Raw genomic sequence first — 15900 nt, 5'->3', positions numbered from 1 at the left:
TGAGAGAGACTGACATAAATTGATTGCCTCCTGCATGCACCCCGGGCTCCAACCTGGGCTGGGGATTGAGCCTGCAACTGAGGTACGTGCCCTTGACCGGAATTGAACCCATGACCCTTCAGTCCAAGGGCCGATGCTCTATCCAATGAGCCAAACCGGACAGGACAAAATAAACCTAATTTAAAAAAATCCTCACCTGAGGACATGCTTAGAGAGAGGACAGGAGAGAGAGAGAGACATCAATGTGAGAGAGAAACATCGATTGGCTGCCTTCTGTAAATGCCCCAACCGGGGATGGAACCCACAACCTGGGTATGTGCCCTATCCAGGAATGGAATCTGCAACATTTTGGTGCACAGGGCAATGCTCAACCAACTGAGCTACTCTGACCAGGCTAAATAAACTTAATATTTTTCCACTTCTGAAAATAAAGATGTTTAAGCATACCATAGCATACCACTTTATTAGAAAACAGTTCAAGAAAAGATTAAAATACTTATTAGGCAACTTACTTCATGTAAATTCAGTTCTTTTACTTTCTCTTTTAATATAACCTGTAAGACAAAAAGTATGTTTTTATGCCCATTTGTGTCTGTAATTAAAAAAATTTCTCATACTTAGTTTTCTTTGTATATATAGCTAATTTCCCCTCTTATTTAGTATTGAAGTGAATTTCTTTTACAGTTTGAGATAGAACATTTTATCAACATTCTTTGAAATTGAACAATGATGCAATATTCTTCTGGAAAGCAATTTTATAGTCTCTTTGACAATAGATTAAATTTTGGGAAAAGACATTAACACATGCCCATATAGACTAAGTACAAACACAGGGTAGGAAATTGACTGCCTTATGGTTCAGTAAAGCACAGCACTGACTGATGGGATTAACTAATTAGTAATTATTGAAGATTAAAAAGTAAAATCAATCTTAATTTTAGAAGTTTTGCTCATTATTATACATCACTATCCTCAGAAAAGTTTCTCTCTAGAGTTATGTAAATAGGCTTAAAACTTATCCAGGTGCTGTTTCTAATCTGACTTTGCAGTGACTGAATATCAGTTAAAAGGAATGCCAAATGACAAGAGGGCAAATGACTACTTAAATTGAAAAGTTCTGAGAATAAACTTAGCTTATTAGAATTATATGTCATCTTCAAGTGAAAAAACAGACAAGTGAAATTTGGGAAAAATCTCTATTTTGAGTATCTTATATACCTGAATCAAAAATAGTTTTGAGGGCAAATCACATTTTCAGAAATCACAACCAAAAGCTACCATCTAGTTATGCAGGAATGTATTACATTTCAAAGTCAGTATTTTTAAAGGACAATTTTTACCACATTTTGTGACTTTAATAGTTCTATCAGTCAATTTCACCTTTTAAATGACCAGCAAGGCCAATTTTACTTTTAAAAAATACATATATTTTATTGATTTTTTTTTACAGAGAGGAAGGGAGAAGGATACAGAGTTAGAAACATCGATGAGAGAGAAACATCGATCAGCTGTCTCCTGCACACCTCCCACTGGGGATGTGCCCGCAACCAAGTTACATTCCCTTGACTGGAATCAAACCTGGAACCCTTCAGTCCACAGGTTGATGCTCTATCCACTGAGCCAAACCGGTTAGGGCCAATTTTACTTTCTAGTTAGCCTTTTTTACATACAAATATCTTGTAGGTTGTCAAGATCGTGAAAGAACTGAGACAAAAAGATTCATTTATTTAGAAAACTAAAACATTCCAGCCTGTGTATGAATCCCACATGAGACCTATAGGGAAGAGTGTGGGGTTACCTATGACATCAATGTCAACATCTAAGAAACTCGCCCATGAGCTCATATTTCAGAGACACAGACAAAAGATGGAGAAAATGATATATAATCCTAAACTGGTGAGATGGTTCTATAACATCATGTCATAAAGGTTAAAGACCAAAATAAGCTGCAGCTTGTCCCACAAAAGCTGAAGCTTTTTCCCCAAAAAGCTAAGAACAACAAAATAATTTCACGCTTTGGTTCAAAAGAAAAGGAACAACTAGGCCCACTGTTTGGTATCAGTGGTAAAATGTTAATGGATGACACATGTAAGAAAAAAAGAAATTTTACTTTGCTTTCAAGTAAAGCTAAGTTTATTACTTTAAAGAACAAATCAGTAAAGGGACAGTACAAAGGGGCAAGGGTTACCAGTGATGATCCAAGTAGACTTCTAGTGGTATGACATTAGCTAACATTTAAAGTACAAAAGGGGAGGAGATGAGATCACTAGAACAGAGCTGGTCATCTCTGAGGAAGTTGTATGTTTTTAATGAGGGAGGTAAAAAAATTATTTAATGGAATCTCATCTATATATATAAAAGGCTAAGTGACCGATCATAGGTCCGTCTGACCAACTGGCAGGTACACATGATGGGCACTGGCAATTTAAAAATAAATGTTGACTAGCACATATGTGATACATATAAAGCTCTCGCTAGCGCCAATCGCGTGCGTGTGTTCCTATCTGTCATCGTCGATTGTGAATTTGGTTGTTTTTGTTGACACTCTGAAGCTAAAAGAAAGCGGCTATCATGTCTTTGTTGTTATTATATCATGTTGTTATTTATTAATTTATATATTATTTTCATATACACTTTACTAATTTTCTTTCATCTCTGATAGTTCTATTATAGAGAAAGGGAGAATAGTGATATTAAAATATTTCTTCTAATTAATTTCCTTTCAATGTGCATGAATCCATGCACTGAGCCACTAGTTTAATATAACCTTTAAGAATTATAAGCTACAGCATTTCTCTTTAGCAAAATGTTAGCTTAAGTTCCCTGTTAAACTATATTATTGTAGCATGTGAACTTTCTATAACTTCAAATAATTAGAAAGAAGAGTACTTAAAGTTGATCTATTTTTACTGTAAACTGGCAAATAAAATGCTAAAATGAACACAAGTCCTAGTTTAAAATGAGTGCAAATCTGAGTTCTCATTTTTTGGGTACAAAACACTATCAAAGTCAATCTGAAGTAAATTTCTCACCTGTTTATAGGCATAAAATTCTTTGTGTGCTTGATGTCTTAACCTAAAAGACAAATGAACAATGTGATATTGAGATTTCCAAGACAACAATTTGAAAAAAATAAGGAAACTGCTAATTTCGGTATCAGTTTATATCATTTATGGTTTAAAATCCAGAGTCTTTATCCTGGAATACACCCAAATGACACATCTGTTACATGTCTTGAGTAAGTGAACAGTGAACCATAGAATGATATCTAAATGTAAATTCAAGTAAAATCTCATTAAAACCAAATCTCAACAAATATTTTAATGAAGCCTCAATTTTTATGTTGATGATAGTCCACTTGTTTCAATATTTAATATACATTTTTTATTTAAAATTTTAAGTATAATATACATCTAATAATTACAAAAACCTTAAGAATTCAGTGAATTAAAAAATACACATACACATTTATATATACCAGTGTAACTATCATCTAGTCAAGGTACACAACATTTACAGCACCCCTTCAATGACTTCTCCCAATCAATATCCACCCAAAGAGGTCACCACTATCCTGATTTCTATCATTATAGATTAACTAGGGGCCCAGTGCACAAATTCGTGCACCTTGAAAGGAACTGTGGGCTGTGAGGCTGCAGTAGGCACAGGGTTGGGTCTCAGCCCATCCTCTGTGATCCCACCCAATCCCTCCCTCTGTCCTGTCTGCAGGCAGCCCCACTTCCGCCACCACCGCTCCCAAGTGCTGACAGTGCAGAGCGATTGGGGCCGGCACCGTCAGTGGGTGCGAGTGGTGGCTGCTGCCCCGATTGCCCCTCAGGAGCAGGGGGAGGTGGAGAAGCCCTTGGGCGATCAGGGCCAGCAGCTGCCGCTCACACCCGCTAATGGAGCTGAATGATCAGGACTGGCGCCAGGCACCAGCAGCGGGTGGGAGTGGTGGGTCTGGCACCGGCTGTGGGTGTGAGCAGGCCCAACGCCGGCAGCAGATGCGAGTGCCGGGCAGGACTGCAGCACACAGGAGCAAAGTATTTTCAGTAACCACCAGAGGCTCATCTCAATGACAGCGACCGGTGCCCCACCTTGGTCTGGTTCCCCCACTCACCTGCTCCACCATCCTGTTGCAGCCAACACCTGCCATGTTCCACACATGCCCCCTGGTGGTAAGCGCACGTCATAGCGACCAATTGTTCGGTTGTTCCACCGTTTGGTCTATTTGCATATTAGCCTTTTATTATATAGGATGATGCTTGTTTTTGAACTCCACATAAATGGATCATTTGGTATACACTCTTTTGCATTGGCTTCTTTCAGCCAACAGTTACTTTTGAAATTTATGTTGTTGCAGTAATTCTCTTTTTGACTGACATATAGTGTTCCTTTGTATGAACACTATAAATATAATTTATCCATTCTACTGTTGATATTTAGATTACTTCCAATTTTAGGCTATTATGAATAAAGCTGCTACACAAATTCTTCTATGTGTCATTTAGTGGACATACAGACTCATTTCTGTGGAGTATATACCTAGGAGTAGAACTGTTGGTCCAAAGTGCTTGCACCAATTTCTACTCCTGTGGGTAAAGCATGAGAGTTATAGTTGTTCCACATCTTTGCCACTGCTTTGTAAGGTCGGTTCAAAAATTTTAAGCCAATCTAGTGGGTATTTAGTGGTATCTCATTTTGGTTTAAATTTGCATTTCCCAAATGGTGTGCAGAACCCTTTCATATGCTTATTCCCAATTGGATATCTTCTTTTATGAAATGCCTGTTTGATTTTTTGCCCATTAAAAAAAAATGAGTTGTTTACCTTCTTCTTATTGATTTATAGGAATTCCTTATATATTTTAGATGTGAGTCCTCTGTTTGGTCTGTGTACTGTAATTATCTACTCCTACTCTGGGGCTTTTGCCTTTTCATTCTCCTAATGGTATCTTCTGATGAACAGAAGCTTTTATTTTAAATTAAGTCCAATTTATCAACTAGTCCCAATAATGTCAGTTCTTTTTGTGTCCAATTAAAAAAACCTTTGCCTACCCCCAGATCATGAAGATATTCTCTTGAAAACAATTTGTTATTTTACCTATTACATATATACATATATATATATATATATATATATATATATATATATTCTGAAATTAGTCTTTATGTATGATTTGAAGTAGAGGTCAAGATTCTTTTCATCCACATGCAGATTTCTGTTTGACTCATTTATTACAAAGATCCTCCTCCCCCACTGCATTGCAGTGGCACATCTGTTGTAAGTCAGACACAATATGTGAGTCTATTTCAAGAGTTTTTATTCTGTTCCACTGGTCTATTTGCCCATATTTGTATACTAGGTTGAACAGTGTCCCCTTAAAAATTATATCTAACTGGAACCTTAGGATATAACCTTATTTGGAAATAGTATTTGCAGATTATTTAATTAAAATAAGGTCATACTGGATGCAGCGTGCATATTGGATTTAGGGTGGAAATACAGACATAGGGAAGAAAGCCAGGTGAAGACAGAAACAGAAGTAATGCAGCTATAAGAGGCAAGGAAGGATCCTACCCTAGAGTCTTCAGAGGGAGCATGGCCCTGCTGACACCTTGATTTTGAAATTCTAGCCTCCAGAATGTAAGATGAAATTTCTGTTGTTTTAAGCCACCCAGTTTGTAGTAGGTGGTTACAGCAGCCCTGGGAAACTGATGCACCTTGTTTTCAATACCATGCTAGGTTTTTTTTTTTGTGTGTGTGTGTGTTTTTAAAAAAAACTTGTATTTTGAAATAATTTTAGATTTACAGAAGAGTTCACATATACCTTAGTCCCAGTTTTTCCAATGTTCATCTCACACAACCATAGTACAAAAATCAAAGCAAGTAAATTAACACTGATATATTGATTTAATGTTGATATATCAACAAAATAAGAGACTTTATTTGAATTTCACCAGTTTTTTTCACTAATATCCTTTTCCTGTTCTATGACCCAATCCATGTCTCCTTAGCCTCTTCCAATCTGTCGCAGGAGCCTTAGTTTTTCTTTTCTTTCAAGATTTTGACATATTAACCATGATCACTTGTTCATGGAGTGTCTACTGGGTCTCTCCACTGTAGTTATTATTTTCCTTTTTGAAACTGACCAACATCTTGGGGGAGAGATGTTGAAACTATGTAAAATCCTACTTATTCTCAAGCTTTTGCCCACTGATTCAGCACTCATCTTGCTTGCAACAATTACTGTAGTGTTTGCCTGGTGGTGGCTTTGTAGTTTCCTAATTCCTTGCATAATTATTAACTGGAATTCTTCTGTAAGGAACATAAGTCGCTTCTCCCTCATTTTTTTATATCACTATGACTCATGGATATTTGTTTTAGTCTATGGGTTAGAATTCAATATGATCATTATTTATTTTATTGCTCACATTGATTTAGGTTTGGCCTTTAGGAGCTTCATCGGATTAACTTCTGTGTCCTTTTAATGTGCCCTCATCTTTTTCCATGAATTTCCTTGCTTATTAGCACTGAAAGATGTTTCCGGCTCATTTTGTATTTTCCATGCCCCATTTGTGGAATTAGCCACTTCTTCCAAAGAACCTTGGTTCCTTTTACTGGAGAATAGTATTTAGAAAGCAGGATCTGGGTGCTAGGTGAATAGCACTCTGTCTTAAGTACTGGAGCTCTGTAACAAGTTTTGGGATCTGGTATTAGAAGTCCTCAAGCTATGAGGACTTCTTGGCTACTCTTGGTCCTCGCATTTCCATACCAATTTCATGAGCTTGTCAGTTTCCACAAAAAATCTACTGGGATTTTGACTGAGATTGTATGGAAGTTATAGATCAACTGGGGAAAAACTGACATCTTTACAAGATTGAGTTTTCAATCTATGATCCTACTTATTATATCTTAATTTCTCTTTATACATTTCTAGGTAGAACGCTTATATATCTTTCATTAGATTTATTCCTAGATTTTAGTAAGTTTTGATCTACTATAAATTATAATTTTTTTAATTTTCTAATTCATTATTGCTACTACATAGAAAAAACAATTTTTTGTATATTGGTCCTGTATCTAATGACTTGCTAAGTTCACTTATTATTTTTAAATAGTTTATCTGTAGAATATTTTGGATTTTTTAATATATACAATCTTCCTGTCTACAAATAATGACAGTTTAAACTCTGCCTTTATAATCTTTAGGTATTTTACTTCTTTATTTTTTATTTCATTTCTTTTATTACTCTTTTTTTTCTGCATTGGCTAGGACCTCTAATACAATGGCAAATAAAAGTGGTGACATCACTACTGAAGGTCAATGGAGGGGAACAGGGGACATATGTAATACTTTCAACAATAAAGATTTAAAAAAAATTTAAATGCATAAAATAAAATTATATAACTAAAAATAAAAACCCATCTCTATTAAGTATGATGTTTCTCTAGATTTTTTGTGCATAACTTTGATTCAAATAAACAAAGTTCCCTTGTATCCTAGTTTTTGATTTTTAAAAATCATGAATAGGTATTAGTTTTTGGTGGTTTTAAAAAAATATGTTACTGATTTGAGAAAGGGAGAGAGAAACATCAATGAGAAACTTCAATCCGTGGCCTCTTGTATGCCCCCCACTGGGTATTGAGCCTGCAACCCATGTATGTGCTCCGACCAGGAATTGAACTGGTGACCTCCTGGTACATGGGTTGATACTAACCATTGAGCACACCAGCGGGACTCTATAAAATTTTTTCCCCCATCACTCCCCCTGCCATTTTTTTTCTTTACTGTTAATGTGGTATATTGTGTTGATACCTTCATTCCTGGAATAATGTCCACTTGAAGATAATGTACTACCATTTTTGCATATCCCTGAATTTGATTTACTAATATTTTGTTCATGAGAGACATAAGTCTGTAAGTTCCTTTTTTGTAATGTCCTTGTGAGGCTTTGTATAATTTTAATCAAAATTATGCTGTTCCCATTATATTAGTTGAGTATTTCTTCTATTCTTTGGAAGTCATTTAAGAAGTATTGTTTTCTTTACTGTTTGAAGGAATTCACTGGTGCAATTACCTGGCTTGTAGTCTCTTTGTAGGAATGTTTAATAACACATTCAATTTACTAGGTATATAGTTATTAATATTTTCTATTTCTTCTTGAGTCAGTTTTCTTATTCCTTTAATAAAAAATTTTAATACTCCTTTATTTGTATTCACATAAAATTAACCATTTTAAATTGTATAATTCAGTGGTGTTTAGTGTGGTCACAATGTTGTACAACCACCAGCTCTCTCTAGTTTCAAAATTTTTCATCACCCTCCAAAAAACATGAGATCTCACTAAGTGGTCTCATTAGGTCAGTGATGGCGAACCTTTTGAGCTCGGTGTCAGCATTTTGAAAAACCCTAACTTAACTCTGGTGCTGTGTCACATATAGAAATTTTTTTTATCTTTGCAACCATAGTAAAACAAAGATTTATATTTTTGATATTTATTTTATATATTTAAATGCCATTTAACAAAGAAAAATCAACCAAAAAAATGAGTTCGCGTGTCACCTCTGACACGCGTGGCATAGGTTCGCCATCACTGCATTAGGTAGTCCCCCTTCTCCTATCTCCTGGTAACCTCTAATCTGCATTCTGTCTTTACGGATTTGCCTATTATGGATAGAAATATGTATGTCTATATAACAAATCATACAATATGTGATCTTTTGTGCTTGGCTTTTCACTTAGCATAATGTTTTTAAGGCTCATCCTAATTGTAGTATGCATCAGTTCTTCACTCCTTTTTATGGCTGAATATATGCTACAATTTGTTTATCCATCTGTTGATGGACATTTGGGTTTTATACATGTTTGGACCATTATGAATAATGCTGTTATAAGCATTCCTGTATAAGTTTCTGTGTAGGCATAGCTCTTCATTTGTCTTGGGTATTCACCTAGAAGTGAAATGTCTGGGTCATATAGTAATTCTATGCTTAACTTTTTGAGAAGCTGCTGAGCTCTTTTCCATAGTGGCTGCACCATTTTACACTACCACAGGCAACATGTGTGGGTTTCTATTTCTTTGCATCCTCACCAACACTTGTAATTTTCCATATTTTTGAGTACAGCATCTTAGGTGTGAAGTGGTATCTCGCTGTGGTTTTAATTTGCATTTCCTTAATGACCAATAATGTTGAACATCTTTTCATGTGTTTATTGGCCATTTGTACAGGGTAGGGCAAAAGTGGGTTAATAGTTGTGAGTATGCAAAAGTTTATTCTTTTATTAATTATTGTAATATCTTCCATATGAACAACTGTACACCTACTATTGCCCCACCCGGTATATCTTCTTTGGAAAAGTGACTATTTACGTCATTTGCCTATTTTCAATTCAGTTGTCTTTTTATTTTATTTTTTAAAAATATATTGTATTGATTTTTTACAGAGAGGAAGGGAGAGGGATAGAGAGTTAGAAACATCGATGAGAGGGAAGCATCGATCAGCTGCCTCCTGCACAGCCCCCACTGGGGATGTGCCTGCAACCAAGGTATATGCCCTTGACTGGAATCGAACCCGGGACTCTTCAGTCCCCAGGCCGACGCTCTATCCAGTGAGCCAAACTGGCCTAAGCTCAGTTGTCTTTTTAAAAAAATATATATTTTTATTGATTTCAGAGAGGAAGGGAGAGGGATAGAAACATCAATGATGACAGAATCACCGATTAGCTCCCTTCTGCACACCCCCCACTGGGGATCAAGCCTGCAAGCTGGGTATGTGCCCTGACTGGGAATAGAATCGTGACCTCCTGGTTCATAGATTGACGCTCAACCACTGACCCACACCAGCTGGGCAATTCAGCTGTCTTTTTGTTGTTGAGCTGTAAGAGTTTTTAAAACATGTGTTAATCTCTTATCAGATATGATTGGCAAGTATTTTTCTCCCATTCTAAAGTTTGTCTTTTTACTTTCTTGATAATGTTCTTTAATGCAAAAATATTTTTAATTTTTTTAAGTCCAATTTATCTATTCTTTCTTTTGTTGCTTGGGCTTCAGGGGGTGTGCAGGAGGCAGCTGATCAATGATTCTCTCTCATCACTGATGTTTCTATCACTCTCCCTTCCTCTCTGAAGTCAATAAAATGTATTTTTTTAAAAAGGAAAACAGGTACAGTCTTCATTTAAAAATTTCAGGCTCAAAATTAAAATAATGGTTTTAGAATAGCCTCAATATGCAAATCTGTCTTTTGAAAATGATTATGAAAACCTGAAATGGTTATTTTTGAATGAAGCCTGAAAAATACAATTTATTATTATTTTTTAAGTGATTATGAGGACATGCTCTGGGGTCAGATACAAGTGAATTTCAGTCTCAACTCTAACCAACTTCTGTGTATGTGTGGTTGTAGGAAAATTATTTAACTTCTGTAAAATAAAGATACTAAAATTACCTATTTAACTGCAGTGCACAGCACAGGGTCTGACATATATTAAGTGTTTAATAAATATTAATTCCTAAAAAAATACCTAAGAGAGTATGATTAGCAATGCTGAACAGTGCTAAAGAAAATGATAAAACCATGTAGCTTACAGCTGCTACAAATCTGTGGTCTCCATTCTCAATGAAACCCTCCACATTGTTCTCTAATTCTACATATTCAAGCTCAGTATTCTAAGCTTCTATTTTAAAAGCTTGCCACTGTTCTCAAATTTTACCCGATCACCTCCCTCCCCACCATTTTCAACTACTTCATAAAGAAAGAGGTTGCCATGTATGCAGTTCTTTCACTCCCAGCCCCACATTCCTACATATGTATTGTTTTCTGAAGTTACCTTCATCCCTGTCTTAAGAAGGTATTCTCCTGCTTACGAATAATAGTGCTATAACTTTTAGGTATGTCTCTTTTCATCTCCACGATTCATTATTTCTCACAAATATTCCGTAACTAGCTCATTCTCCTTAATACCTATAAATAGAATATCTATCTATATAAAACCCTAATATGCAAATTGACCGAACAGCGGAACGACCTGTGGAACAACTGTTTGGCGGGGGGCGGGGCCTGTGAGTGGGCAGCACCAGGCCAGCCAAGGCGGGTGCCAGCAGGCAGAGGGAGGTGACCAGCAGCAGCGGCAGGGGGTGGGGCCAGCGAGTGGGTGGTACCAGGCCGGCCAAGGTGGGTGCCAGCAGGGGGCCCCCCCCCATTGCCCTGCCGGTCTCCCCACAGATCAGCCCTGATTGCTGGCCAAGCCTAGGGACCCTACCCATGCACGAATTTCATGCACTGGGCCTCTAGTTTATATTATAAATCTCTAACTTAAAAACATAATCAGGCACCAAAATACTTCCTTGATTTCTAGAGCAAACTCCCCCCCCTCCCCCGCATCTTTTCTCAGCCAAGATTCTTCAAAGATGTTATATTTATTACCTGCTGCTGAAGCTTTGTCCCATTATAGCTTACCTTTTGTCGCCCCTGTACCCACGCTACTGAAACTTTTATAAGATTATGGATGCAAACCTAATTGTCAAATGTAAAGCTGACCCTTGAACAATGCATGGGTTAGGGATGCCAATTTCCTGCACAATTGAAAAGCCACATAGCCGAAACCGGTTTGGCTCAGTGGATAGAGCGTCGGCTTGCGGACTGAAAGGTCCCAGGTTCGATTCCGGTCAAGGGCATGTACCTGGGTTGCGGGCACATCCCCAGTGGGAGATGTGCAGGAGGCAGCTGATCGATGTTTCTCTCTCATCGATGTTTCTAACTCTCTATCTCTCTCCCTTCCTCTCTGTAAAAAATCAATAAAAATTAAAAAAAAAAAAAAGAAAAGCCACATAAAACTTTTGACTCCCCAAAAACTTAATTACTAATAACCTACTGTTGACCAGAAGCCTTACTGATAATGTAAACAATCGATTAACAAATATCTTGTTTATTACACCTTCCTGCTGACACAACTGACTCAATCCACTGAAACCCTACTTGTGGAGCACCTCTATCATGATTTTCTTCTTTCTCCTGCTATCCCCCTTCCTAGTCTCTTTTATGGGCTTTTCTTCTTTTTTTAAAAATTGACTTGAGCCCTAACCGGTTTGGCTCAGTGGACAGAGCATCAGCCTGCGGACTGAAGGGTCCCAGGTTCGATTCCAGACAAGGGCATGTACCTTGGTTGCGGGCACATCCCCAGTAGGGGTGTGCAGGAAGCAGCTGATCAATGTTTCTAACTCTCTATCCCTCTCCCTTCCTCTCTGTAAAAAACCAATAAAATATATATATATTTTTAAAAATTGACTTGAGAGAAAAAAAAACACATTGATTTGTTGTTCCACATATTTATACATTCATCGGTTGCTTCTTGTATGTGGGGATCAAACCCACAACCTTGGCGTATTGGGATGATGTTCCAACCTACTGAGCTACCCAGCCAGGTCAAGGGCTCTTCTTAAATATTAATGTTTCCCTAGGATTCTGTCCTGCATCCATTTTATTTCACTATACACATTATCTCCAGGGGACATTCTTGGCTTCAACTTCCACCTATTATTACATGACCCTCTATTTTTAGACCAGACTTTTCATAAGCTTTAGACCTATATATCCAACTATATACTAAACATCTTGACTGTTACACAGGGAATACAGTTCTCCCATGTGTGAAACAGAAACTTTATCCTTTCACCCAATTTGGCCATCCATTTTCTATCTCTGTGAAGGGATTGCTATCCAACCAACAGCTAAGCTAAAAGTCCAGGAAAAGTTCTAAGCTCATAATTTCCTTGTCCTTAATGCCCAGTCACCAAATTTTGTTGATTTTTACCTCCCCAGTATTTTTCACAACCATCCATAACACACCCACACTCTCTAGCTCTACTGTCATTGTCTTGGTTCAAGACTTTCTAGTATCTATTAGGTAACTCAATATTTTCCTTCCATTTTTAGTTTTTAATTTTACCCTTGTTTTTCAGTGTGTAACTAATGACTTCCTAGTAGGAACACCATACTTTCATTTACTCAACAAACATTTATTGAGTACCGATACTGTGCCAGATATTGTTCAGTTTTGGGTGTTTGGGATACAGCAAACAGAACAGACAAGACTCTATCCAGGGAGAGAGATAAATAACAAACATAAATTAGAATATTATATGATTCATTATAAAATAGGATAACTCCTAGCAAGGTAAGAGTCCTTTTGTGTTCCAGTAGTGATCTATTTATAGCCCTGTCATGGGCAACAGATTCTATACTAAAATGTTGTGTAAGACTGTGGTTGGTAGAGGGTGTCTAGTTTAGATCTAAGCTGTGTTCCTCCAATGGTTCTGATGAGTCTAGCTATGACTGGAGGGATCTCTCTGCATGAGAACAGAAGAGCTCCCTAGGAAGGTGCTGAAGAACTTGTTATATTTAAAAACTAGAGGCTCAGTGCACAAAATTTGTGCACGGGTAGGGTCCCTAGGCCTGGCTGGCAATCAGGGCCTATCTGTGGGGCGACCGGCGGGGTGATCGGGGGGGCCCCCCCACTGGCACCTGCCTTGGCCAGCCTGGCACTGCCCACTTGCCAGCCCCACCCCCAGCTGCCACCAGTTGCCTCCCTCTGCAGGGCGACCAGCAGGGCGATCATAGTATGAAATCATAGCATAAAAACAACTGCTATGATTTTTTTGCTTTATCCCTTTGCTTGCTTGATTACTGAAAGAAATACGAGGTAAAATAGTGTTTCATAACTTATTTCTCAAAAAATTTACCCAGAATCACAACTGGTATATTAGTATTTTTCCTAAAGCAAACAAAAATCTAAGGCTTAATTAATTCTTTGACATAATAATAAAAACTGTACTATGAGCTATCTACATTTTAGAATATTTTATATAAGCTCTTCCTTAATCTTTTAAAATATTTTTATCTTCTTTTAAGAAATAATTCGGTTTCAAATATTAAATTCACAAATTTGAATTAAGCCAGTATTTGTAGAGAAATTTCCAAAAAAATTTATTAGGTTTGGAAAAAAGGAATATTTTAATGCTATGAGGTCCTGTTTAATTATGGCTAATTCCCTAATTTTTAAAAAAAGCTGAATATTTACATAACATTTATCAAACAATTATTAAAGAAATGTTAGGAAAAGTCAATTTCTAGTAATAAACAGATTTTTTAAAGTGTTTCCTAAATCCTATAATTATATTAGCTAAGTATTTATTTCTCTAAGCAAGACCAAAAAATCATAGGCAGCCAGCATATCTATAAGATACAGGGAGTGATTAAATTTGTGAGAACTTCAGAGGAGATTCACCTTCTGTGAAGAATATAAATTCACTTGTCAGAAAATTAGAAACTACACACTAAATTCACTCAGATTTGACTGTCAGTAAATAAGTACCCTGGAACACTGGGGGCAATAATGAACTATTGCTGAAAGATAATCTGATGATCGTATTTATCTTAACCATAATAATATACTGTACAAACACTAAAAACTATCAGATGTACTAGTATAGCTGTATAATAACATTTAATTTTCTATTATTTTATTTCATAAAGCTCTTTGAACAATACACTATAAAATTTTTTATAGTCTAAGGTTTGGCTTTGAAAATTAGGCCCTATTTTAAATACTTAAAAAGAGAAAAATGCTTGCTTAAACAATTATGAATTAGTCAACTGTGAATCTTTACTGGCCAAATCCATTACTCCTTTAAGTGACCTGTTACCCTTCATTACTTGTCAGTACATGTGCTGCAGAGCTTGTGGAATACTTTGTGATTTATGCAGATAATCAATCACCTGAACACCTGATCAGTTCAACACAAACAGGAGCTTAAAATACTCTTTTTTTTAATTTTTAAAAAAATACATTTTATTTATTTTTTACAGAGAGGAAGGGAGAGGAATAGAGAGTTGGAAACATTGATCAGCTGCCTCCTGCACACCCCCTACTGGGGATGTGCCTGCAACCAAGGTACATGCCCTTGACCGGAATCGAACCTGGGACCCTTCAGTCCGCAGGCCGACACTCTATCCACTGAGCCAAACCAGCCAGGGCTTAAAATACTCTTGAGAGACCACAAGAATTTGTTTAAAGGCTTGGATCTTATTTGGAGATTGCTTTCTAATCCTTAACGACTTTAGCTAACAATGATGTAGCACTCTCCAGAAAAGCAATTTTGAAATCTTTGTGAAAGTAGATTAAATCTTGGAGACAGACAATGACAGAAGTGTATCCAGTTCAGATGCTAATATGTTGGAAAAACAAATGAGAACAATTTTCTCCTACAATAAAACATCCTATCAACAAATAGGATTGAAGACTGTATAAAGGTGTTTTATTGACCAGTAACTCATAGAATGTTAAAGTATTAAGCCACTTTAAGTTTTAAAAATTTGCTAATTAAAAGGAAAAGAAAAAAAAGAAAGAAAAAAATAAAAATTTGCTAATTATCATTTTGAAGTGGTTCAGAACAGGCCTCCCTAAGATGTGCTACTTTGACTTGTAGATTATTTTGAGCTGAAGGCAACTGAGGCTCTGTGGGTCAAGAGAAATCTTTATCTCTTCCTTAAAGAATCTAACTTAGGTGCTTTGTCTATAATAACAGTTATTACCATAAATAATATTTTATGACCTACAGGGCAGGACAAACATGTAATTACTGAACATCTGCTCATCTTATTTTCCTTCAAATGACCTTCCTCCCCTCTGAAGCCCCAAGGCATTTTATCTCATCCTTAGCTCAGAAGGCCACATATACCTCATTTTAACTTTCTGTCTCTGAATCTTCTCATGTATGTGGGGTCTCTGACTCTCCCATGTATGTGGGGTTTCCATATGTACGTATGTAATTAAATCTGGTTATTTTTCTCTTATTAATCTATCTTGTGTCAGTTTGATTATTAGACCAGCTGAAAGAGCC

At 36.7% G+C, this 15900-nt stretch overlaps 1 protein-coding gene across 2 annotated transcripts in view; it reads right to left on the bottom strand.

Annotated features, from left to right (window-relative positions):
- RNF24 (ring finger protein 24) overlaps positions 1 to 15900 on the bottom strand; it is a 79253-nt gene that overhangs the window by 28597 nt on the left and 34756 nt on the right. For both annotated transcript variants that reach the window (XM_070419967.1, XM_070419968.1), the window contains exons 3-4: positions 3033 to 3075; positions 513 to 554 (exon numbers count right to left, since the gene is read on the bottom strand). In XM_070419967.1, the coding sequence (XP_070276068.1) occupies positions 513 to 554; positions 3033 to 3075 (85 nt within the window). The remainder of the gene's footprint in view (positions 1 to 512; positions 555 to 3032; positions 3076 to 15900) is intronic.

The sequence above is a fragment of the Myotis yumanensis genome, unplaced genomic scaffold (genome assembly GCF_028538775.1).
Source record: "Myotis yumanensis isolate MYYU_CA2020_CCGP unplaced genomic scaffold, mMyoYum1.0.hap1 SCAF_7, whole genome shotgun sequence".
NCBI classification, from domain to species: Eukaryota; Metazoa; Chordata; class Mammalia; order Chiroptera; family Vespertilionidae; genus Myotis; species Myotis yumanensis.
This window is presented reverse-complemented; position numbering and strand designations above follow the sequence as displayed.